Raw genomic sequence first — 26295 nt, 5'->3', positions numbered from 1 at the left:
TTTCTGGAGAAGTTGGAGACACTCTTCCTAAAGATGCACAAGGGCAGGGCAAGAGGCAGCAGACAAGTTGCCTCGGGAAATTCTGTCTGAATATAAGGAAAAAATTCTTCACTGTGGGAAGTTTTGACTGAAATTATCCAGAGTCGCGGTGGAAACAGTGGAGCCATAGACAGGGCCATCCTTTCCGGCAGGAATTTGGGACTCCCTTGGTGGCTCCCAGCCAGTCTGTGTTTCCCGGCAGAGCCAGAAGGTGGCACGGCTCAACAGCAGGACCAGCCTGCAGGGCTCTGAGGCTGCTTCAGGCTGGAGGAAATGCTGGAAAACCATGTTGATAAAGAGAGAAGGGGCTCACTAAGGACCAGTTCTTCTTCAGAGAGGGTAAGAAAAGTTTTGTTTTTGGACAATTTTGTATCAAAGGTGCGTTCTGTGCCTGCGTGCCCAAGCCAGGTAACACTGCTCTATTCTGGTAGCCCTTTCTGGCTTGGGTTACCCTGCAGCTTAATGGTGACCTTCCTTGGCTCTCCTTTCCTCACAGGAAGGCCATCTGACAGGTTGGGGAACACCTAAGCAGCACCTGTAGGTGCTTTACAGGCAGGCAGTTTCACATTAACACGTGTGGAATGAGTGCAAGGCAGCATCCTCCAACACAGCAGGGCACTGCAGGCTGATGCTCAGAAACGCGCATCACCAGCCAGCAGCGGGACTAGAACTTGGAGCTCCAAGGAGAGAAGGCATCTGAGACCTTGCTGCTTAGCCCATATGTCATTCCTGGTGTGTGTCTGAGGAGTCCCTGGGAAGCACAGAGGCAGGGAGCAGGCTGCACTCTCTGTAAGATTATCTTCAAGTGAACAGAAACAGTTGCTAGAGATGATTAAGCTCCACCTAATTTTGTTGTTGGGTTGTTCTGCTGTTGGTGTTATTGTGCTCTGAGAGAAGCCATGAATATATCACAACCAACCTAACAAGACTATTTCTGTTGATGCAAATGGGTTTCTGATTGAGCAATATTTGCCTGGGTAAACAGAGTTGGATGAAAAAGTGAGTGAATGATCACAATGTACCACGTTCAGGTACATCCAGCACAAGTGAATATTGGAGCTGAGAGGTTTTCCCAGGCTCTTTTCAGCTTGTATGGATACATTACCTTAATCTCAGGAGGAACCCACGGAAATGAGCAGACATGTAATGTAAACGTTTTGTATAAGCTGATGACTAGTCACACCTGAGGGCTTTGGGATTACTGTCAGTTTAAAAAAAATTTAGCTGAGTGCTTGAAGTAAAAGCTGATTTATCTTTTTAATGATGGATTTATAGTATTGAAATGTCATTTCTCCTAATTACAGGACAAAGAGGCAGGTCCAAACCAAGCAGTTTGAAGGTGCTTAATATGATGACATAGAATATATTTGTATGAATGTTTGAGGAAAACAGTGTGATCTGACAGAAGTGGTATTTGATAGATTAGTGGTGGTACTGGGATTAATTTGATGAAACTTGTTTAAAATTAATTCAGAAACAAATTTTACAGGACTTAGTGTTAGCCCTGGAAACCCATCCTTGTAACACAGTGGTCAGAGTATTTGTTTTGAGGAGTGGGATAAAAAGGAGCACCTTTCCTTAAGTTATTTCTTTGCCAGGTTTGGGAGAGAATTTGAAACGTGGTCCTGTGGAGCTTGTTTTGCTGTAGGCTGCAGGGAATTCAGGGTGGTTTCTTCTGGTCTTTGAAACTGCTTCTGTAAAATATGTGCTGGATTAAGAGATGAAACCAAAACCTCCCCAAAGAATTTATTAATCACCATCACAATGTCAGTCTCTATCTCTGTGGCCAGCAGTTGTCTGGGTGCTGGAACTAGTGGGAAAGGATAAATGCAGTGGTTCTCCTCCTTTGCTCAGAGCAGGAGACAGAGCATTAGTTCAAACTTTTACTCAGAGTGAAACAGAGAAAGAGAGTGAACTGCACTCTTCTGCAAAGCTGCCAAGACTGCTATGCAGGACATTAGAGAGATTTTGGGTTTGTTTCTGCATCCTAATGAGTTTAGCCTTGTGTATTACAGAAAGTACCTGCAATAACAAGCTTAAGAGGATCGTGTCTGGGGTATTTAATGTTGTCTTTTGTCAAAATCACTATTTAAAAAATTTTGTATTAACAGAAACTATTTTTTTATTTGATTTAGCCACAAACCCAGGCATCTTGGAAATGCCATAATATGGTGCTTCTCAGCAAGGGTAATTAGCCCACAAATAATGAGGTTCTGGTGTAGTTACACTGCTGCTGTTCTGGAGTTCATTTATTGTGTGACAGTTTGAAGACGTTTGTGCCATACTCTACTGCTCAGTGTAAGGGTGCTCTCATCATCTTAGTGTCTTCCTTATGTCCTTTTCGTGCTTTCACTCTGGAAAAAAAAAAGAATACTCTCTTTCCTCTTAATGTTTAGTGCTTACTGAGTTTAGCAGACAAGGTGGAGCTTTAAAATTCAGTCAGTTAAATGAATTGGGGGAAATCTGCAGCAGCAGAGGCTGTCTGGTGGCCAGAAATGAAGGAGAAATGGAGAAGAACAGGACATTTCATTCTGTCTTCATCAGAAGACAGCCTGTAGAGTCTGTTGGGTCACATAACTGTGTGCTGAAGTAGGGAGCTCTTTGCCCTGGGGCTTCTGGAATTTCAAAAGGTTTGTTTGTCATCAGCCTGATAATGTCAGAGCTCTGACACCAGGACCCAGCCATAGCGAAGGGTTGTGCAGAGTAGCATATGGTTATTTTCAGTCTGAATTCCCTTTGAAGTAAAATGAATGCCATCAAATAAGGCTCAGAGTGAGGACAGAAAAGGGGGAGGAAGGGAAATACGATGCATCCTCAGAGGTGATTCAGGGCACAGGAAACACACTCCTTGTGGATGCAAACACTCTTCCTGTGGTGTATGTATCCTTGTGAAGGATGGCAGTGTGTGTGCACAACAGAACCCCTTCCTAGAGGGAAAAAAAATGTGTCCTGTAACTTACCTGTGTTTCCCTCATCTTTAAACTATGTGAAATGACAAAGTATTTGATAGGGCTCAGATGTGCTCCCTGTTTCCTGAATTGAATGTGTGGATGTGAACTTAGTGCAGACAGGACACACTGATGTAACCTGTGCAAATGAGGGAATGCTGACATCTAAGTAAAAATGCTCAAAGAGCTCAGAGTTGGGCTCAGGGCTGCTCAGGGCTAAGTGAGGTATTATATAACCATAAAGTAGGCCAACAGAACTCTTATTCCTAAAACTACAGCAAGGAACTCCATTATAGCTCAGTTATTGCTCTGCAAAATGCGGTATCTACCCCTGGAGTGATACTGCTGGTTTTGCTCCATTCCTTTATGAAACACCAGCTGAAGAGGTTAAAAGCTTAGATTTCAATTTATGGTATTCATGTTTTTCCAGACTTTCTGTGCATGTTAACAATCAAATTTTATCATTCTCATTGACTCTCCCTGGACTACATCAATGTCCTTTCTCAAAAAGGCTGCCAAATATTTCAAAGAGGATTATAAATGTTTTAAAAGAACCAGATTTAATTCTCCCTTCTTGTTTATTTGTAGTCATTTGTTGGTGTTGATGGTTTCATGAGTCTTCCTCATACCCAGGCCTTCCTTGTGTATTTTGTGTAATATAAGAGGTTCAGCTTTCACAATGTGTGCAGCAAACTTAGGAAGCCATTCTGAAGTTATACTGAAATTCTAAATGAGGTTCAGCAGGTACAAACCCATATGAAGTTGAGAGAAGAAAACGTGCTGAATCTCACACAAATGAGAGCTACACAGTGAAGCACAATTGTTGTTGATGAGGTTTAAAAGAAAGTGCAACATCCCACTAGCTGGCTTATTTGAACTTGAATTGTGTTTGAGAATTGAACCTAAGTTGCATAATGGCTTTTTAAAAACAAAATGTTTGCATTTGTAAATTTGTCCTTTGGAAGAATTCCTGCTATATTCTGCATTGCACATGTTCCAACCAAAATGCTGAAATACATGGAATTAGTACTTAAAATGAACGCAACTTTTATGACCTATTCTGAGTCAAGTATGAGCCTTATGATTCAGAGCACTGAAACTGTGAAAGATATATTGAGCAAGGGGCCAGCCACTAATGTATGAGGCCATGCATTCTTTGTATCCAAGACAACCTTAGTTATTCAGATATGTCTGCTTTGTGTGAAGGGCTGCAGTAAAGTTAGATGTTAAATCTCAAGATTCAGAGATAAGAGCAAGAAAAAAGTATAGAAAGGGTTTCTTGTCTTTTTTATTAACTATAGTGGAATTGTGTGATCCCTTCTTATCATTTGAATAATTTATCAATGACTGGTCAAATTGCAGTACTCATGTAACGAAAGTACTAGCAGTCTGATATCTCTGCATCTGAGATTTACAGATTTCACTTAAAAGGAATGTTTTCACTTAGGAGATGAAAACCAGATTCTGTAGAGAGAGGAGCCTTTGCTATTGACTGATCTCAGTGCTTCCTGGTGTCCTGAAAACACACAGAGCATGAGAGCCTTGGTTGTAACTCCTAAAGACTTTGATATCTAAAAGGTTTCATATTTTTCAGGAAATGGTGGTTTCAAATGAGGAGTTTCTTAGCATATCAGGCTTCCAGTTTAAACCAGGGGACCTTGAGAAAGGTGCCAAGTGCAAGGCCAGGACCTGGATTCCCACTCTTTTCACATACCTATCCCACTTCCAAAGATCCAAATTGGTTAAAATTTATTTTTGTAGAAGTGCTGGTTCTAGAGAGTATATCTGTTTGAGACCTAAACAGCATGTAAATAAAATTTACAGTAATTTTACGACTATAAGGCGCACCCAATTATAAGACTCACTTCTGGATGCCGGCAAATTTCCGAACTTTGTCCATATATAAGGCGCACTGGACTATAAGGCGCACTTTTTTTTTGCAGCCAGGATCTGCGCGCAACAAAGTAACGACTTAGTAACGGAATCCTGCCATGGTGGGGTTTACTGGCAGGTGCTCAATTTGCAAACATTTTTCACAGATTGGCGTAGCCTTTAAACGCAGCCCCAAGTGCCCTCCCTGCGCCGCGGGCCCCGGCGCTCCTGCCCGATCCCGGTGCCGGCTGGCGCAGCTCGGCTCCTGCAGCACAGCCACAGCTCAGGGCTCTTGCGAGGCTGTTCCCCCTCGCGGCTCGGTGCTGCCGCGGGGCCGCCCCCCCTCGCAGCTCGGCTCGCACTTCTGGGTTGGCAAATTTCTGAACTTTGTCCATACATAACGTGCACCAGACTATAAGGCTCACTTCTGGGTTTTGATCAACATTTTAGTCAAAAGGGTGCACCTTATAGTGGTGAAATTACTGTACTTCTGTTCAAAATCCAGCCCAAGGCATTGAATTTCAGCTGTGTGGGAATGCTGAGCTGGTTCTCAGCTTCCCATCTGCTGAAGCAATGTGGTGCCCAAACCTTGTGCAGGTTTACAGAGCAGAGCTTTGGCCAGCTGTGCAGGGGCTGATACAGCCCAGAGCAGATGCTGAGCAATGCTGGCTGGAGCCTTGTGTGCTGGAGCAGCTCCCTGCTGGTCACACACAGTGGCCACACTGCTTATCTCTTCCTGCTTAGCCTCCAATTGACAAGTTACTGGCTTCTGGTGAACTACAGCAAACTGAAAACATGAGAAAACAAAAACAAGTCTGGCCAAAACAACCGGAGAACATTCAGAACAAAAACACCATTTCTAATAGCAGGCCTTTGTCGAAATGACTCTCATTTCTGAAAAAGGAAGCTGAGGTAAGGGACAAAATGATCCATGCAGGGTCACTCAGACTGCTTTCTGCTTGGCAGAGGCTGCTGGTTAGTGGCTCACCTTGTGCTGTAGCTGTTTTGACTCCCTGGAGCAGCAGCAGTGCCGTCATTATTGCCAGGCTGTTTGTGTGCATTGCGTAAGGTGCACTGGCTCTGAGAGCTCCGAGAGCAGCATGAAAGCTCTCACAGGACAGCAGGGAGGGTGCAGCTGGCAAGGGCAGCTCTTGGGTGGCTCACCACATGTCATGATACTGCTTCTGACATAGGGCTGGTGGCAGGGCACGGCAGAGGGGGGCAGGTGTTCTCACACTTCATTCGTCTGTTTTAGTCTCTCTGGGAGTTGATAAAGCCAATGGCCTCCCTTTTAATTCCATAATCTTTTGCTGTGTTGAGAGCACATGTGTGGATAGAGAGAAAACCACCTCTATTTTGAGTTGCTTTCACATTATATGGACCAGAGCAAGCTGATTATCTTTGGGAGAAACCATGGACAAATTGGAGGAAAGCAACCCTGTGTCCTACCTAATTTAATTCACACAGGAGTATTTTGCCAGTACAGAACTTTGTGTTATAGTGTCAGTCCATAAAGATGTGAAATCAGCCCATTAACAAATGAATGAATTCCTGCAGCATTTTTGCTTCTAGATGTGTCAAGCCATCAGGGTTCACATAATCAAACTTGTCTTTCATAGCACAATTGTTTTGTTTGTTTTTAAATGTAGGAATATTTTTTTTATACCAGAGCAGAAGGGCAATCAGAAAACAGTATTGTGAAATTCACATTACTATGGCAAATGCAGCTGATGCTGAGAGGGAGCAGATGTGCTGGGCCAAGGCCTGGGAAGTAGTTCTGGAGAGCCAGGAGCCTGGCTGAAGCCAGCTGAGCTCTCAGGAGGGTGCTCTGCAGTGTGTTTTCTTTGGAGACAAGAAGTTTTTGCCCTTTCTCATCTCCTGACTGCTCTCTCCTGTTCCTGCAACCCTCTCAGTTGTACTCACATAACTGTGGTCTTCTCCATAAGCTCATTGCTATGTGCTAAAAAGAAGGTTCATTTCCTTGATAAGGGCTGGGGATTTTGGCGTAGTGTTGGACATAAAAATTGGAAAAGGGAGGAGATGTTTCCTTCTCTCCTGCTCAAAACGCATCCTGAGGTGGCAAAGCCTTCCTGCTGCTGCCATCAGAGCAGACTCTCTAATCCTGCTGGCTCCTGCTCTGTGCCTCCAAGTCCCAGCCACGCTTTCTAAAAGCAAATACAGGCAGAGCAGTATTAGTGTGAGGCACGTTGATTGGATTCTTCTACAGGAAAATAAATCTCACAGAATTAGTCTCGCTTCATTTGTGCCCAGAGCCTTGTGTTGTTTCAGAGCAGCAGTATGTGTTTGTAGGAGCATGGTCATGGGAGCAGCGACCTTTAGTTGGAAATATTGCAGTGTGCCTTCATCCCTTGCCTCAGGACAGCAGCTTTCTTTTTTTTTTTTTTTCCCCTCCATTCCTGTGAGGAGGATCTGGTTTCAAATTATGTTAAAAGACTTAGGGTTTCTTTTTTTTTTTTCTTTGACACTGCCCCAAACAAATATTTTCCACTGGCAAAAACCCTCTTAATTTTTAGTTACTATTGAAGTGGTTTTTATTCCTCCTTCTCCACCTTTTTTAATATGGCAGAATCTCCAAGGCAGAAAATGAAGGTCTGGTTAGATCTATAAATCTTCTTGTGGGCAGAGTATTCTGAGTTGCTGGGACACTTCTCTGATGTCTGTATGAGATTTGGCTATTATGTAACAGAACTCGTGTAAAACTCGATTCAACTATTAAATGAATAGCAGCCTCCCTTTGGAGGTTAAGCTCATTCATGGTTAAAACCAAGCACTGTTTCAGGGTGAGGAACTGGCTCTTCTGATGATCTTCATATGGCACTTGCTTTAAACTTGGCAGGGGCTTCACTAACAAAAGTGGTGACTAACGCATCTGCGAGTTGTACTCGTTGTGCACAGCATTTTAAAATGCCTAAGCACAGCCAGGAGTAACTCTGCTGCAGAGCTAACACTTGTGGAGGAGCAATGGGTACTTGATGTCACCTTTATAAAGTTTTGAACGCCTCTGCAAAAGAGAGGTAAAATTTGCCTCTTACTGTAGGATCTGCTGTTTTATCTAAGCAGTATCTCATTTCAGCCAGAGGCACATCTCACCTGCTCAGAGGCGTGAGAGTTGCCTTTTTCTGGGCTTCTGTAGCATGCAGACTTGCATGGGCAGCCTCTCTGCTGGTGAAACTCTCTGAAACTAGCTTTAGTTAGCTTTAGTTACAAACCACGCTAGATCTTTTAAAGAAAAATCTGTGCAAAGGTCTTGCAATAAATTCTAAAGCAGCTTTAATTGAACCTTCTCACATAACAGATTGAAAGGGTGAAACAAAATCTGTACAGAAGTACTTGTCACAGATTGATCCATAGAACTTTTCCCTTGTGTGCATCCATTCAGTTGGCTGATACAACATCAGTTTTGTAGGGATGTAACACTGCTGACTTTTTCACCTGCAAAATTTTATGTATAAGTAAAAGAATAGCTTTAATTGTGCCTTGGGAGAAATAATAAAATGAAGGTTTTAGTGGACAACTGATGATTAAATCATTCAAACATCAAAGGAAGCACATATTAACTATGTCTCAGTAAATTTAAGGGCAAATAAATTTTTATACAAAGTGGACAAGTTACAGCATCCAAAATCCAGACGGAAAAAAGGTGAAAAATCATTGGAGATACGCTGCTTTTAGATTGCTAGTGTGGCTTTGAATAAAGATGCAATATTACAGATTACAATGCATATGAAAAGCATTGTTTTAACTGGGAGATGATAAACACAGATTTTTTGTCTTGAAACAGTGCTTTTTGGTCTTACTACACAATCCAAGTTAAAGTAGTGGTGTGTACTGAAAAAAAGAGAATTAGATGGAAATTACCAAGTTCTTTGTAAAAAAAAACATATCCTGAAAAAATCACATTTCACTTGATGAATTTTGTAGTGCAAACACCATAAACCCCAAAATTCTAACTTTAGAGAGTTAAAAATGTTAGCATCACTTCTGCAACTGAGTTATACTTTAAAGTAACTTCTTAGATATCCAAGATAGATGTTAGAAGTAATTCAAGTTGAAGCTCTTTGATAAAAAGGAAAGAGGGTTTTACTATAACCTTATACATGAATTGAATAAGAACATTAATGTATATATAATTCTGGAGATGGATTAACCGTTCTTAAAATTTGACTTTCAGCAACCTTTTTATGCAAATACTGAAATGAAGTCATAGCTGTACAAAATGCTGCTGCATTGTAGCACATAAACAAATGCATGTCTGTAAAAAGTTACAGATGTTTTTGTTGAGGTTGTGATCATTTTGCAGACATCTTGCAGAAACAGCTTTTTAATATTTTGAAAGAACTTTTCTTCATCTTCATAAATAAAAAAAAAATTCTGTACCAAATTTACTCATGCCATAAGTGAGCAGTGAGCATGTAATTATTCTTCTCTGTGACATGTATCTGAATTTGGTCCAGTGATACTGAGACTTGTCCCTAATTTGCATATAATTTCCTTATTCCTGATCTTCATCTCAGTTTTTATTTCTTCATTCAAAATAACTGCATATTTCCATCACTTTTGGTGCAGTCAGAATGGCAGGATGGCTGTCATTTATTTTACTCACTTAAAGGTACTTGCAACTTATTTTTAAAAAACTGAAACAAAACAACCCAACAAAGAAAACAAAAAAGAAAACCTCATTCTGAAGATGTGGTAAGTGGGGTGTAGTGTGAGAGGGATGGTGTCATGCAGGTGTGTGGACAGGCTGAGGAGAAGGAGGAGGGGGCATGAGAAGGTGCATGAAATAGAACAGATGAGATTAGAGCAGACAGCAGAGGTTGTCTTAAATACCCACCTGCCTGGTGTGGGGAATTGAGGTGTGATAGTTGGAGCTTTCCTCATATAGAGAGTAGGGACTGTTGTTTGCTGCTTCCCTTTTGTAGTGACTATTGAACTGTGCACTTCCAGGCTGGGAACTTCCTGGAAACATAATCAGGCACAGTATGCACTGTCAAAAATTGCACATGTATTTATTAGAGCAGGATGATTTCTGTAGGCTGAATTGTGTTTAGAAGTGTTCTGTATGGGCTGTACTGAGGTTTTCACTTAGAGTGGACAGAGACTTCCTGATAACCATTGTATCAGTTTCTGCATGGGAGATTGTGTTTGGTTAACTGGCTTTTTATTCTGGGTGCTTCTAGGTGCCCATATATACTCCTTTATATTTGACTTCTGATCCCCTCCTCTTCCATTTAATTATACTTATGGACTTTCTCAATTCTTGGCTTTATTGTCCCAGATCTGTAACTCATTTGACCTAAGTTTTGCTCAAATTACAACTTATTTTTTCTGAAGCTGAGCCAGAGAGAAGATAGCACAGCACCATTTTTTAGCGTTGGATGTTGAGGCTCATCTGAGGTGAGCAAAAGCAGGTGGAGAGATGTGTGAGCCTATGCCCAGCTGGCAGCTGAAACCAGCTGGGGCCCAGGGATGCTGGGCCAGTGGAAGGTATTCCTTGCCTCAGCAGTTGCAATCCAGCTCACCAGCGAGTTCAGCAGCTGGTTCACTCAGATTTAATTTGGAGTTCTTTGAAAACCTCAAAATGAGTTTTATGTGCTTGTAGGAACAGCCAGATCTGCACACTCCTCTGCAGATGTCTTGGCAGTGCTCTCTTCAATATGCTGCTGCAGGAAAAATTGACCATGGCTTGTGCTTCTCCTTCTGCTTTCCTCATTGAGGACAGTCTTAGGAATATGTGTGGGCTTTGCACTAACATTGTAATAAAAACTGTAAAACTGTGAGTTTTAAGGTCCCTGTAATTTCTTCTCCTCTTTCTCCTGTTCTCTAAACAAAACAAAACAGAACAGGAGGGAAAAAAGAGGAAAGTTTAAAGATGTAAGAATAAGAAAGCAGTAAAGGTGGAAAAGGCTTAATAAAAAGAAAAGAAATGAGGAAATGAGAGAAATAAAGAAAGCAAACCCCAAAAATGTAGAAAACCACACAAATTGACTTCAGCTGTTTACTGCAAAGGAATAGACTATTTATTTTATGCCTTTTCTGTTAAAATATGTATTTTTATTCTTAGTGTAAAGTATTTGAGTTTGTGACATTCTGAATGTATGTAGCACTCATTGAGTCAATCTGGATCTCTTGTTCTTCAAGGTTATTTAACTATTAGAGGTTTTATGGCTCATGAAAATTTTGGTGGACATGTAACTAAACTGAAGCTAAGCTTTTTACAGGTAAGGGAATCTTGACAGAAAGGAGCACTTGGTATTTAAGAGGCTCCACCTTCCTCCTGTGAATTGATGAAGACATTGCAGCCTAAAAATACTGCAGTCTTTGTTACCACATCTCCCTGGTGTGTTGCAACCAGCTGTTGAAGTCAGCCAAAGTATTCTGTATTATATTCTGCCCTCACAAATGTAGCATGTTTCCATTCTAGATTAAGTCTCAACATGCCTTGCTTTACTGAAAATCTTCATATTTGAGCAGCTTAAATGTCCACCAGCAGTGCACTGTCATGCTTTCTTGATCTGCTAAACCTCATTAACATTTCGCTGGTATTTTACCATGTGTTCATCCAACACAGAAAAATCAACAGATAATAGATATGAAGTGGTTGCATACCTAATTTACCTTGAAATCAGGTGGAAGTCTCACCCATATTTCTCACATCAAATGCAATGCTAGTATTTATTTTCCTCTACCTGCTTCCTTTAACGTGCTCTCTGCAGTTGAAGGAGCATGGAATGTTTATGATGCCTTTAACACTGTGACTTCTACCTGTATCACCACACCATACTTTGTCTTTCAGTATTGTGCCATGAATCTCTCTTACATTGCTAAATGTTTTATGGCATTTCTCCACCTCTGCCTTCTAAAATTCAGTGACTGACAGATGACCCCAGAGGTGGATGCAGTGCTCCAGGTGAGCTCACAAAGTGGTGTAGAGGGGGAGAATCCCCTCTCTTGACCTGCACTCTGTGCTACCTTTGCTGCAGCCCAGGATGTGTTTGGCTTTCCAGGCTGAGAACACTCATTGCTGTGTCATGCCCACATGCTTCTGCCTCAGGGTTGATCCTTTCTGGGTGCAGAATTTGAACTTTCCCTGGTTGAACTTCATGAAGTTCCTGTCAAAGCCCCTCTGGAAGGTGACACAACCACCTGGTATCAAACACTTCCTGTTTCTTTACATGTTTTTCTTTCCCTAAGAAGTAAAAAGGCTGTTTATTGTGTTAGCACCCAGATTAGAATCTTCAGTGTATATAAGATGTATACAGTAAATATATTTCAGAAGTATGAATTCCCTTACACTGAGCCTTAGGAAAAGGATTTTTTCTTAATACATACTTGTAACTCATAGTAATCAAAGTTATGGGCATCAGAAAGACAGCAACCTTATATGTTTCTTGGTAGAAGTAAAAAAAAAACAAAAAAACCCCACATTTTTTTTCCAAATGTCTGGTCAAATAGGAACTTGTCTTGGAAAAATTTCAGTGGTGTACTAGGGTAGTATGAAATGGAAAAATTTAAGTAATAACAAAGAGAAAACTTTCAAGTTCACCTGCTTATGTAATTTCCTATCCTAGCAGCTTTCTTGCAACAAAGTGTGCCTTTTGTCAAAAGAAAGGAAAGACTATAAAAAATTCTTTTTTTAATGTTTTACTTGCTGTTTCTGAGCAATTAAAACAAAGAATTCAATCTTTCCTGTCTTTTGGGTAAGAGGTTTTGAATGTGAATTAGTCAAGATGCTTATTTTCATTCAGAAATTTGGGTTAGATTGCAGTATGTTATTGGGGATTGATCTAGACAGAAAAGTCACTTTCTTTAGTCTGAGGTTTAGGTAGGAAAAAATGCCTTTGTGACCTACAGAAATGTGTCTTGCCATAGAAAAGTGAGTTTTTGTCTTTTCTGTGAACCAGAAGGATATTTTTATCAGAAAAAGTTGGAAAGGAAAAACAAATATTTCAGGACAACTTGCCAGTGCCCATGCTCCTGCTCCACCCTCCTCCTCCCATCTTCAGCCTGACCTTGGCCTCTGCATTCATCCCCTCCTTTTATCCCACAGCTCTGGAGCAGGTCAGGGGCGTGCAAGTGTCTCTGTGTGACGTACACGTCTGCAGGGTCCCAGCCAGGGTCCCAGCCCAGGTGCCCCCACTTCAGGCAGTGCCTTTAGGGGAGACAGCCTGCAGAATTAGAAAGAGGATCTGTGCAAAATAAATAACATGTGTAAGGAAATGTGCTCATCGCATTATACCTTCTCATAAATCCTTTTGCTTTCCTCCTTCCCACTGCTTGAAGATGAAGCTGTCTGTGATAACTGAGTGCCCTAAATCACTGCCTGTGTCTTACTGTTCTGCCTCCAGTTCAGTGAGGATGGCTTAGAGGTATTCTTCAGACAAATGGTACCTCCAGGCTGTAATTTTTCCCAGTCAGAAAGCTTGTTGGCTTTGTTTATTTCCTGTAAAGCTGGTAGGGTTCTACAGAAATTAGCTGAGCATCTGGAGATCACTAAGTAATTGATAAGAAAAGAAGATTCTATTTTACATGTTCTTCAAACCAGATAGACTGTCTGCCCAGGTGCTTTTCTTTCTTCACTATCCTTAGAGAAAGTAAAACCCACAGGCCTGATGTGTATTTTGGAGGCTAACATTAGGCTGGAGGTGAATAATGCAGTGTTGAAGGAAAATAAACTGTATAGGGAGAAATAAACTATCAACATGCAAGTAACAGGGCACCAAATTATCCAGCAAGTCTCGGCTCACAAAAAAAATCATATAAAGGGGCACCCAGTGTTTACATCCCACATCTACCCAGTGTTTCCAGACTGATATGGGATTCCCTATCCACAGGATGTATGAGCTGGTTCAGGTCACAGGGGAGCTGTGCTGTGCAGTTCAGTGCTGTGGTCAGGCTCAGGTATTTTTCATTGAGTATCCATGGCTTTATCCATAAGACAGCTGCTCCATAGCTGGCTTACATTTCACTTGCTTGCAGCAGGGACAGAATTCACTGATAACTGTTTGGATAAATGCACCAGGCAATCTGAGGAGCAGTACAAAGTGTACAGAGGGAACATTTCCTACCTGAGGAAGTGGGTGGTAATGGGTTCCATCTGTAATTGCAGACAGATAAATAAAGAGAAGAAAAAGCATCAGTCATTTCAGGAATGCTTAGATTTTTTGGCTTTTTAAATTTGTTTCTGGTAGGCTGATACTAGTTACTGTAGACTGTGGATCGGAAGAGATCCATTATTTTTTGCTGCACACTGCAGCTTGGACAGAATATTCCTTCCTCTTCAAGATAGATAATAAGAGGTATAAAGAGAAAAAAATCCATGAGTTTTTTCTCACTTGATATCACGAGCATTAGGGATGATGTATTAGAGTTAATGAAAGTAGACCTATCTCTGCTGCAAATCTGATGCTACAACAAATACGAATTTGCAGTAAGGTTATGCCACAAAAACAGCAAAAGACAGAACTGCTTTTAAGATATGCAATATGGGAATAGATGCTAGATTACCTCTAAGGGAAAAAGCTTGAAAGGTTCTCTGAACATGTAGTAAAATAAATGACAGGCTTTTTGTTCTGATTTTAGTTCCTTACTACCACTATTTAGCAATGTCTGTAATCATCACAGGCTTTCTCAGATAAGATAGAGGCACCTCCCAGCTCCTGTGCAGCCTTGATAACACCAAGAATACTCATTCTGTATTGTCTGGGTAGGGTGGCTGGGGTTACAAGGCTTTAAAACCTCAGCTGAGTATGTAATGAGTTTCAGGCTTGCAGATATGCAGCTCATATGAGATGCTGTGACTGAATTTCTTGCAATGCTGGTGCCTTTGGAAATAAGTGGTGCCTTTAGAAATAAGCAAACTGCTTAGGAAGTTATTTGATTTCATCTGTGTTATTGGTAGATGAATAGGGAGGATTCCTTTAACCACAGAAGACTCAACCAAGAGAGAAATGCAGAAAGGACCAGGATTTCAGGAATAGACTGAATGTCCCTCAAGAAGTACTTCCAATCCATGTCTGTACTTCTGCAAAAACAAACAATTTTTTTTTTTTAATTTCACTGGCTTCAGTCTTAAAAAACAATTTTTTTCTTGACTTCTCTCTTTTAAGGAGAAAAAACAACTAACCAGACTTAAAATTATAGACAACTGAATGTCTTCTGGTGAACATGTAGTGAGTATATAATGATCACCTCGTTGTGGGAGGAGACAAATGGCAGCTAAAACGACAAATTGCAGGATCAGGCTCCATTGCTACATCCAGAAGGCTGGACAGAGGAGTGCTTGCTTGGCAAAACCTCTTCTGAGAGAAAAGAAGAGAGATTCCAACTCCTGGTCATGTCCCTGAATGGTCTCTGTTTAGGGCAGTAGCTTGGGACATAAAACCCCATTATGTTTAAAATGGAAATTAATTGAAGATGATTTTTATCTATATTTTTATCTATATTTTTACATAAGCTTTTGTAAAGGGAATTTGCAAGTAGAATTTTTGTTTGGTTTTTAGTACCACAGGTAAGTCTCACATGTCACAGTGAATGTGTCATTCCATTTGAAGAGCAGGGAGTTAGAGAAATATGAAAAGTAATCAAGGGTGTTTTTATGTATAGAAGATTAAAAACTGATATACAGAGCTACTAGAACTGAGCAAATAATGGGAACTGATTTGTTTTTTAAATAGAGTATGGCACTTCACTAGATCCAGGAGCACTTGGTTTTCTGATGTTAAGAGACAAGAAGGGGCTATTCAGTGCAGATCTGAAGTTTGCAAATTGGAGACTGATACCAGCTAATGTGCTTTTTTTGATCAAAAATTTATCTAGGCTTTGGAACTCAGGCTGTGGGAGGTTGTTGATGTTGAGAATTTAACAAGATTCATAAACTGTTTGACAGAATTACAGGGTTAATAAACTTTCAGGATTGTGGTGATTATTTTTAAAAAATAAAATATCAGAATGCCATTAAACCACATCCTTCTGAGTTTTAGACAGTCTGATAGAAAACAGAAACAATCTGTCTGATGTGAGGTTTATTATTAAGTTTCCTCTGGAGTGCCTAATGATTGCTGCTACTTGAAAGAATGATTCTGAGCAATTGGATAGATGCTGGACTGATTGATTTAATAATTCCCTTTCCTAATGCTCTACACATACATGTATTTAAAAAGATCCCTGGAAGAGTTCAAGGCAGAAGATTTGAGTCTTTTTTTTTTTTTTTTTCTCTGAGTATGGGTATGTAATGCTCTTGTGATGTCCCTGTTAGCATCCTGTTCTTTGCCAGGCCACTGGCACAGCAAATCAAAAAGCAGAGCTCATCTTGTATGCAAAGATTAGAGCAGTGCAAAATCCAGATGTCTGTCTAAATTCTGCCCCTCATTTCTTCTGTCTCCACTTCCAACAAATTCCTGAGAAATTGCTAATTGTACACATCCAGCTATTTCATAGATCCCCAAATGCTATAAGGAGCAGTTTCTCACTAATGAAAATAGTGATGAGAACAATTTAATGGGGAATGTAAAAGGCTTTAATTATTGATTTTATCTCAAACACTGATGATTTCTAACAGAAACCTCAGGTGCAGGCTTACTCCTCAGATGGTTCTGTGCATTTTTATAGCTGAGAATCCTGTGAATTACAGTCTCAAAGTCCATGAAGCTGCTTCTGTGGACTCTCACAACCTATCTCTGCCTTTGCTTCAGCTCTGTCCATGGAGTGGGTCAGATAATTTTCCAGAGGAACCTGGAGAACCAATATCTTCTTGTCTTGCCTCCTTCTCCCAGCCCTTGGTGCCCAGCAGTGTCCCAGTGAGCACACAGGGGAGGAGAGGGTGTGTGTGGAGACCTCTCTGCACATGGAACTCCAAATTGCATCTTGTGTCATTTTGGGTATGACAGTAATAGGAAGAGCTCTCTACTTTGCTATTCTTATTACCTATTTGTGCCATTTTGCACCACTATCACTGTCTCCCTCTTCTCATTTTCAGATTCCTTCCTTTCCTCAAGATACATATTTCTCCCAGACATGGTTTCACAAAGCTCTCTCTCTCTGCTTTTGATGAAAGACTCTTTGCAGGATTTCTCCCTTCTTACTGGAGGTTGACATTCTTCCTGGTTTAATTACAATTAAAAATGGCATTTATGTGGAAAACCCTTGGGTTTCCTGATCGTAAATGCATACTTTAAGTAAAACCAGATTTACATTGATGCCTAAACCTTCCATTGGCTGTCTCCCCTGACTTAGGTACTTTGATATTCATCATTACCCTCTGCTTACATGCATGGATGTTTCCATGTGACTGTTTCATGCTAGCTGGCTCACATTAATTTTGCAAGTGAGGTTTTGTAAGGCAGATTGGTGTAATGGTGGTATTTGCTGCATTCTTTTTCTCCACTGATCTTGTATTTCTGGCTGACAGCCATCATAAAGAGACAGTAAAAGCAGTGCTGAAAGACAGAAGGTGCAACTGAGTCCAAGATGTGCAGCATCACGAATTTACAGACTAATACAGAAGAAATATTGTTTGTAGATGAGACTTCCATTTATACATGTACAGAAGTGTTTTCCTTCTGCCATTTGTCTAAATACATCCCATCTGTGTGAACTACTGCAAAAATGCCAGAATGGCCAGAAGAGTCAAGGGAGATTTATGGTTCTCCTTGCCAGATGGAGCAAGTACATGTTTACAGAAAGGGAAAGAAAAGGGTGTAACTGAAGTTTCAAAGACCACAGATGGATGTTTGAATAGGAGGACTCTGGCCTTGATGCTCTGACTTTTTTAGAAACATAGTAAATGGAATTATTTTACCTGATTTTGAAAGTCTTAGCTATCACTGTAGAAGATAAGGATTTTCTTTTAAACTTGTATTTCCATTTTAGCTCAATCTGAATCAGGCCTGTTGACCTCAGGAAGTAGTTTAGATGCAAATGTCTGCATTTTATATGACTGCTTTTGATCAAAAGAAACTGTTTCCTGATGTTACTAGAGAGGGAGAGCTGTGTTATCCTGTGCTATGCCAGAATAGAGAGGAAAGGCAGGCTCTCATTTTTATTCATACCATTCTACAGGTCACTTTCCACATTAAGAACAACTGTTGACTGTATTATAGATGTCACTTCAAAGTGCTCCCCAAATGCTTCTTCCTGTGCTAGGGAATGGTTCATGGCCTGGCTGTCACCTCCTTCTTCACATGAAGTGTGAGGTAGGGCTGGAAACCTGTTTCCCTACACTTTCACAGGTCCCAGAAACAGAACTGGAACTGCAGTTGCCACCACTACGAACACACTTTAAAACACTTCTCATGACAATGGATAAAACAAGAGGTGAAGCTCATGTTCTTCATGGATTTGTTGGACACCACTAAAAATTAGTTTAAGGAAACTCTGCCTTCTCTAGCTCCTTCCCTTCTTCAGACAGTATTGCCAGGTTGTGTAGCTTACCATGAGAGTGTAGACAGCTTGATTTTTCATTTAATGCCAAACTTCTGATCCTGTTTTGTCCATCCAAAACAAAATCTTAACTGCTTTCTGACTGTTCTGCCAATATTTTGGGGGCCACAGAGACTGAAGCTTATAAAGAATTCAGCAAATCAAGATAAGAGTCAACTATTTGTTACCAACAGAACGAAGCCAGATTTTCAGCACGAGTGCCATGGGAATTGTTCATTGCCAGAAGATAATTGTTGCTTTGACTCAAGTGCTCATGGCATTTTGCTTTTTTCGTAGTTGAAAAGGCCACTGCAATTTAGGCTGTTGTCTCAGTCAAAAGACTGAATTAATGCTTATTAGCCAACCAACCCCAGTTAATTACTCCCTAAAATTGAACATCCCATTACCTCTGACTTAAGCACATTTCAGGTACTCTTGCTGCATGATGTAAGGCAGTCTTAGGTACCTCCTCCATTATTATTTGTATTGCAGAGATATATGGCTCTGTGGTTCTACTATCTTTATTAAGATTAACGTTTATAGGGAAAGAGAAGGTGAATGCATATTGCAGTAACATTTCTATATGTACTACTAACATTGTAATCAGATGCCTTATTTTTTATTGGTTCTCTTAGGTATGATGGTTAAGCACACACTTCTTATTGTTCTGCAGCTCTGATGTTTATCCTTATCTATGGGAAAGCAACAATGGGAAGGGTTGGATGTGAAAACAGCTCAGACCTCTTGATCTTGTGATCAAGCTGGCAGCACATTTCCAGTTGACAGTGGTTGCATGATGTTGGTTTCTTTCCTACGTTTATTTACTAACCACAAAAAACCCTCAAAAAACAGAATTGTTGATAGAGTCAGTGAAAATCTAAACCCCTAAATACCAGGGAAAGCACAAGTTCTGTGATAGAGATCCTCTAGGGTAAAAGTAGTGAAGAAATACAGTGGGCAAGGCTGCAAAGACAGCATTAACTTGGCTGCATTATATTCCCCTTGTATCTTTTCTTTTATAGTCCATTTTTTTCCCCAAGGTACTGATAAAGTGCATTACACCTCAGTCTTTCATCAGGGGACAGTGTCTGTGCGCAGTTACAGTGTGTTGAACATTTAGGGGCTGTCTCCTGTACCATCTGCTGGGCAATTTGTTTTGACTTTGAGGGAAATCATTTTGGCTGCCTACCTCTTAGATGGTCATGGTCCATGCAACTTCATCTACTGCACTTTATTATAAAATAGAGAATAAGATCATGATGTTTCACCAAGCTCTGTTATGCATGATCATTCCTTGTCTTGCTCTGCAGTCCCCTGGATGCTGGTGGGTGGGGTACAGATAAGGGCAGGAGTCTGTGCAGTCAGATCTAAATTCAGCTGGTGTTAAACAAAACCTGTAGTGGTAGGCAGTTCTGGTTCCATTCATAACTTTGCTCCCAGTAAGAATTATATTATATTATATATACTGGGGCAGAGCACAGAAGAATTTGTAGATACATTTTTAAAAACCCCTCAGACTTGTGCCTGCTTATGCTGTTCAGATTTCACATCCCTGCTCCCTTTCCAAGGCCAGATGCTTGTTCTCAATGGGTGTCTTTGAACCAAAGCAAGAAAAACAGCAGCCGCCCAGGCTGCAATTAGAGCATGAGCTGTGGGATGGCCCTGACCACTCTGACAAATGGCCACTGGAGGCTGGGTGTTCATAGCCAGCCTCAGGAGCTTGTTTGTTCAGCGATCTTGCTGGTAGTATTAAGAAAGGAATAAATGAGAGCAAACAAACATTTGGGCAGGATGTGCATTTTTATGAGGTTAACTCATCCTTGGGGAAAGAAGGAAAGCTCTGATCAAAGTGCAGCCTTGTTGCAGAAATCTGACTGCAGGGGCAGTTTTGTTGGTTCAGAACTCAGTCTCTAGCAGGCAGCAGCCTTGAATGATTTAAGAGTTCTGCCCAACAGAAAGACAACGGACAGGAGGGGGTTACTGCTGCTGGGACATTTAATAGTTCTGAAGTAAACTGGTTCATTTTCAAAACAGGAAATATACTACAGTGTTGACATTTACTGCCCTCTGGCAAAAACGTAGTAAGTCCATGTGGTAGGGTTGGGATGTTTTTCCTGGGTTTTCTTCCCTCCCTAGCAAAAAAGGGAGAAACCTTCTGCTTTTTTTATTATTATTTTTTTTAACATTTGTTTGTCTTTCCCATATCTTCAGCCAGTAATGGGGGAAAAAATCACAAAAAGGGGGGTAAATGAGGGACACTACCCCAGTTATTAGGTCTATTAGTGGAAAAGGCAGTGTCTACCCAGCCAGATAATTGGCAGAAAGGCGGGATATGGAAACTGATGTCCTGATTTTCTGTCCATAGTTTTCTCTTCAGAACAACTCCCTTACTGCACTATCATTGCATCTCACTTTTGTAAAATATCCTCACCTAGGCTTTCTTAAAGGGATACTAAGTTACACAACAATCCTACACATAAATCAATATTTTACATTATTGTCAATAGCATCAATTGAGGAAGTATTGTTGTTGGGGTTTTGGTTTTTTTGGTTTTTTTGTTTTATAGTATTATGATTTCTAATGACACAAATTATCAGAAAAATTTTGGGGTGAAGTTCTAGCCCTTCTGATGTCAGCAGATATTTTGCCATCAACAGATAGAGAGAATGTTCTGTGTGCACTGCCAGACTCAGGCAGGTGACGTTCACGTACAGCATGACTGTATTGTGTCCAACTTGTTAAAACTTGGAAATTACAGTAATTTCACGATTACAAGCCACACGGACTATAAGCTACATCTCCAGGTGTGGGCAAACATTTTGTTCTTTGTCCATACACAAGCTGCACCCAATTATAAGCCACTCTGTCGTTCGCAGCGAGGACCCGCATGCAACAAAGTTGCCAAATAGTAACAGAATCGCGGGATGGCGGGGTTTCCTGGCTCGGCTTGGCCCGTGAGGGCGCGGGGCTGCCGACGGGGTCAGGTGGCCCAGCTTGCCGCTGCTGCTCAGCAGGGCCACTCAGGGCCGGCCGCCACTGCTGCTGGGCTTGCTCGCCCCGGCCCAGTGCTGCCCCGTGGTGGCAGGGGGGCACGGAGCCCGCCGGCACCCGTGGCGGCAGTGGCAGGAGGGGACGGGAGCCCCCCACCTCCCCCCAAACCGCGGGGCCAGCAGGAGGGAGCTCCCCGCCTTCCCCCCACCACCGCCGCGCTGCCGGCACGGAGCCTGGCTCCACCCACCATGCAACAGAGTAACCAATGTGTAACAATCGGGTAAAGCCGGGTTTTACAGGCAGGTGCTCGACTCGGCACCTCGGTTTGCACTTCCGGGGTTGGAAATGTCAGAAAATTATTCACATATTAGCTGCTCCTGAGTGTAAGCCGCATTTCTGGTGTGGGAGCAAAATTTTAGTCAAAACAGTGCGGCTTGTAATTATGAAATTACTGTAAGTCATGATTCCTCATTATAAAAATTAAGTTTCTGTCATTGCTACTGCCTGTGCATACAGGAGCACTTTGTAATTCTTTGCAGTGAACTCTGTAAGACATCTGTACCCTGTAACTGGCAGGCACTCTTTGCTAAAAATGGAGTGAGGTAATCAAGTAGTGGGAAAACCTTATTACTCCCCAGAACAGGCCTGGCAGGGCACAAACTGAAGAAAAGAGTAAAAATCACTAGAAAAAAGAGCTAAATGAAAGCTTGTGTTGTACATCTGGGCGCGGTAAGTCATTTTTATATAGGACATTCAGGAGCCTGTTCTGAGCTTGTTAGAAATTATTTTGATATTAGCACACCATTGCAGAGTGCCTGGAATAAAAGAAAACCTTTCCTCTCCAAATGAATTATTTTGCTCCAAGACATTATCCATGACTCTCTCATGCTGAGGGGCAGCTCCTTGTGAAAGAGGCAACCTGGATTCCACTGTTCACTGTGAACTGGTGTGTTCAGCCAAATGCTGTGTTAACACACCACTGGGCTACAAGGGTGTGCTGTGGCCACGCCGTTTATTTCAGACAGAAATTCAATTCACGTGCTAAGACTACACTTAGTGACTACCCAGCCTGCTTGCCAGCCCCAGTTTTTGTGCACACCTTCAATTCCTCATAAATTGATGGATTAGTTTAAGACCTTACCACAGTGGTATCCAGAACTATTAATTTACACATCCTTCATTAGTTTTTCATAAACAATCTGTTTTCAGGCACTTTCAGAGTGATTCCTTTTGGGGAATTTCTTTCTTGTGTTTTTCTGTGCTTCAGAAAGCACCTAAGAATCTTTGGCATTTCTGGGGATAATAATTTTTCTACCTCTAGTTTAGGTTTTTTGGTTGTGGTTTTGTTGTGTTTTATTTTGTTTTTTTTAATAATTCCATTGTTTCCCTAGGAAGACATCAGCAAACATATTACAAATAAAATCTGCCACAGTAAAATAATTCAGGAAAAAGGAAGACATTAATTAAAAAATCTTCCCTTTTCCAAAAAGACAGCTTTCACTCAGTCAAGGCCTCTCCAAACTTTTATCTTGTCTGTGCATCTGTTGGGAATGTATTTTAGCATATTCAGGATAGTAAGCGCAGGGAAAATGCAATTCATGGTGTGCAAGTAGGAAAATTTTGGTGGCAGGTCCTCTAGAGCCTAACTGAGTGTTATAACAAATTTTCTCTCTCACAGTATTATGTATCAGAATTCTCAAAATGGGTAAGCTTGGCTACAGCATCAACTTTATAAGTTGTAGGGGAAAAGCCTTGTAGCACCAAATGAGCAACCAGCAGTGTTTTATTTTGCAGAAATTCCCCTGAGTTCTTCACTGGCTTTCTCTTTCCAAGTTAAGGTTTAATATGCCCACTTTGTAAAATCTGTTGCAAAAATACCAACTAAGCTTGGCAAAGATAGGGTGAGACTGTTCCTCCTACCTTTTTCAGAAAAGAATTAAAAGGATTGGCTGATGACTAAGGAATATTTGTTGTTAAAATTGATAAAACACCTCTAGGTATGTTCACTGGGTGTTTTTGGAGACAGATAGCCTTAATCCTGCTACCCTTTAGTTATCTTGGATTAGGGACATTAGTTATTTTCCCCTAATTAATGAATAACTCCACAAATAATTCCTTCTTCAGTTCATAGATATTCATACATTTGTTCACATAGACATAATGACTCATAAAAAGTATTTTCAAAGATAGGTTAATTTAGCTTTAACTTTGGAGATTTTATCATAAATAAGGCTCTAGTTATTTATGGGTTCATCAGTTAAACTTACTACACTGCTCTGTAAATAGCCAGAGTAGTTATATGTATATATAGCACATGATTCTGTGAACTATGGTTCTGTAGGAAACTGTACATAAATCATAGGAAATTGCATATAACATAGTATATATAAACTATACTATAGTATAGTCTGTATAGTAAACTAGATATAAACTATAGCAAACTACAGTCTTTGGAGATTACTTGGAAGAAACAAATGTGTGTGCCATAAAACGGAGTGGTTGTGCTTTCTACACTTGGAATTTTTCTCTTAGTCCTCTTAATACTGGGAAAGTAACCTAATCTCAATAGTCACATACTTTTTGGACATCTTAGCAAGGAAACCATTAGTTGATTTGGCATGGAGACTGACCTTTCACCCCTTGGGGTGGTCCCTTCAGGACATAAGGGAAGGCACATAAGTGGATGAGTGTGTGGGGCTTACGCTGCTGACAGTGATTTCTGTGAGCACCCACATTCTCACAGTTCCAGCAGCAATGCAGCCCTGCTAAAGTGAAGCTATCCATCTAGTTCAGCTCTATTTTTGTTCTGTTGTCTATTAAAACTAAGGGTTTCTGCTGAATTCATATCCTTAGTGAACATCACGTGAATATAACTAATGAAGAGCAGCACCCTAATGGTGTTTTAAGCACTAATGGCCAACAAGTTGACTATTTCCTGGCACTTAATGGCCATCTGGAGGAGATCTTGATCCGGCTGGTCATTAACTGCCAGGAAATTATTGACTTGGAGGTTGCTATTACTCTTAAAAATGAAATAATTTTTTTCTTTCTCTCTCTCCCTTACCATCCTGCTTGCAGTCCATAATTACTGTCTTCAGAGGCAGTTCTTTTCTTGATTGCAGAAGCTTTTAAACTGTTTTCTATTTCTTTTTAAAGTGTTTTCTATGCTTCATAGGACCTCACAAATGTGTTCCCTGCCTGAAACTGTCTGTAATGTGGGGTGACTATTTTGCATTTTTATCTACATAGGAAGATCCTTGAACTGGTGTGAAATTCTGTTTAGCTGGAGGGAGTTGTATGTTCAAAAAGAGGTTTTGATATTTCAGATGCAACTGATATATATGTGATAGATACCAAGATAGATTTGGGCAGAAAGGATATCTGTGCAAGAGCAGAAACCAGAAACCAATAGGAGAATGATAGCAACAAAATGGTTACTAAGATCTGTCTTAAGAAAAGTAAAAATTAACATGGCTAAAACTTAAAGCTGCCTTAACCATCTTTCCCTTGACCCCACACTACTTTTTTTGATACTTACTATTTATTCAGATACAACCTGTTGTACCATTAAAAAATTTGTGCTTGTTAAGTATAGTAGTCATTTAGTGAAATCTACATTTTAAAATTTCTCCCTAAGAACTAGCTTTCCCAGGCTGTCTGTAGCAAGCTTAACTTGAGTTTGTGCTGAGCCCACTCTCTGTCATCACCAGATTTCCTTATTGGTTCTCTCTCTCTCTCCCCCATTTGTCTGTGATGATTTCTGTTGTAGAGATCATCCTGAAGTTCTCTAGGACTTGAAGTCTTTTAGTTTGTGTTTGTACAGGTCGTGGCATGTGGGCTGCCTGAGGGGCATTGATGGTAAAATACTGCAAAGCTCCTTGAGTAGAGTTGGGGCCAAGACTTAAAGGATTTAGGGACAGAGCAGAGAGGAGTTAAAAATAGAGGATGGTTGTGGAATGCCACCTCTGGGTCATGATTCAGTGATGCTGAAGGAAGAAGAGGAGAAAGGGAAAGGCTAAATGGATGAGATGTACAAGAGAAAAACAAAGGTATATGAAGCAAGGTGTTGGGTAAAAAAAAGTTAATTCTGCAATACATGAATAAAAACAAAACACAGATTGTTATCAACATATAGTTTACTAACAAACAGCAATTATTCTAGACGGTGCATTGATCTGAGTGAGTCCCACAGAACAGCTGTTCACAGAGTGAGTATGTCCAATACACAGCATTTTAAGAAACAAAAACTGGACAAAATCTTGGCTGATTCCCATGCAAAGCACAGCTTATAGTGTTCCTGGAACTATAAATAAGTGATTCTTCCACCCCAACTATAGTTGTAATACAGATTCTGTATGCAAACTATTTGGTTTCTTTGTTCTCTTAGGAAAGTATTACTAGAATGAAAGAAAAAATCCAGGGAGGAAGACTAATTCATTTTTTAGAATGTCTTAGGACATGATGTTTCATACCTCTGTTGCAAATGATACTTGGGGCAGGGAATTGAATACAATACTCTGTAGAAATTATAAAAATTGATCAAGCTTGAAGAAAATATTAAATAAAAAATACCTTTAAAACATAACTGTAAAATAGTTATGGATACATTTGAAGCCATGTGTTGAAAAATTTATGACTGCTCTGGTATGCAGACCCCACTGTGTTTCAGCCTCTCCTTGATTTAATGTTTTATTTTTTGGTTCACTTTGGCAATAAAATGGACATATTAAAAAAGGTTCATAAAGAATTTCTAATTTGCAGGAGGGGAATTTGGTGTGGACATACATACTCCTGCCTCTTGTACTTTTCTTGTACACTGGGAACTCCAGTGCCTCCCTGTTGGAGCAGCTGTGATTTCAATAGGCTGCATAGCCTATGTGTGGCAATGTTTTTTTTCCTATAATTAAGAACACATTTATAAATAAAACCCAGGAAAAGAAGGAAAGAATGTTAGGGGTGATAAAATTAAAGACTTCTGAATGGAAACTCTTTGAAGGGCGCACG

The 26295-nt window shown here is 40.6% G+C and overlaps 1 protein-coding gene across 1 annotated transcript in view; it reads left to right on the top strand.

Annotated features, from left to right (window-relative positions):
• The first annotated feature begins 306 nt into the window (after positions 1–306).
• The window catches only part of VEGFD (vascular endothelial growth factor D), an 80927-nt gene continuing 54938 nt past the window's right edge, over positions 307–26295 (top strand). Inside the window, exon 1 of the mRNA XM_033053621.1 lies at positions 307–378. Within this exon, the coding sequence (XP_032909512.1) occupies positions 313–378 (66 nt within the window). The 5' untranslated portion in view covers positions 307–312. The remainder of the gene's footprint in view (positions 379–26295) is intronic.

This window comes from Catharus ustulatus, chromosome 2, assembly GCF_009819885.2.
Source record: "Catharus ustulatus isolate bCatUst1 chromosome 2, bCatUst1.pri.v2, whole genome shotgun sequence".
Taxonomy (NCBI): Eukaryota; Metazoa; Chordata; class Aves; order Passeriformes; family Turdidae; genus Catharus; species Catharus ustulatus.
The sequence above is the reverse complement of the archived record's forward strand: the minus strand, read 5'-3'. Positions and strand labels throughout refer to the sequence as shown.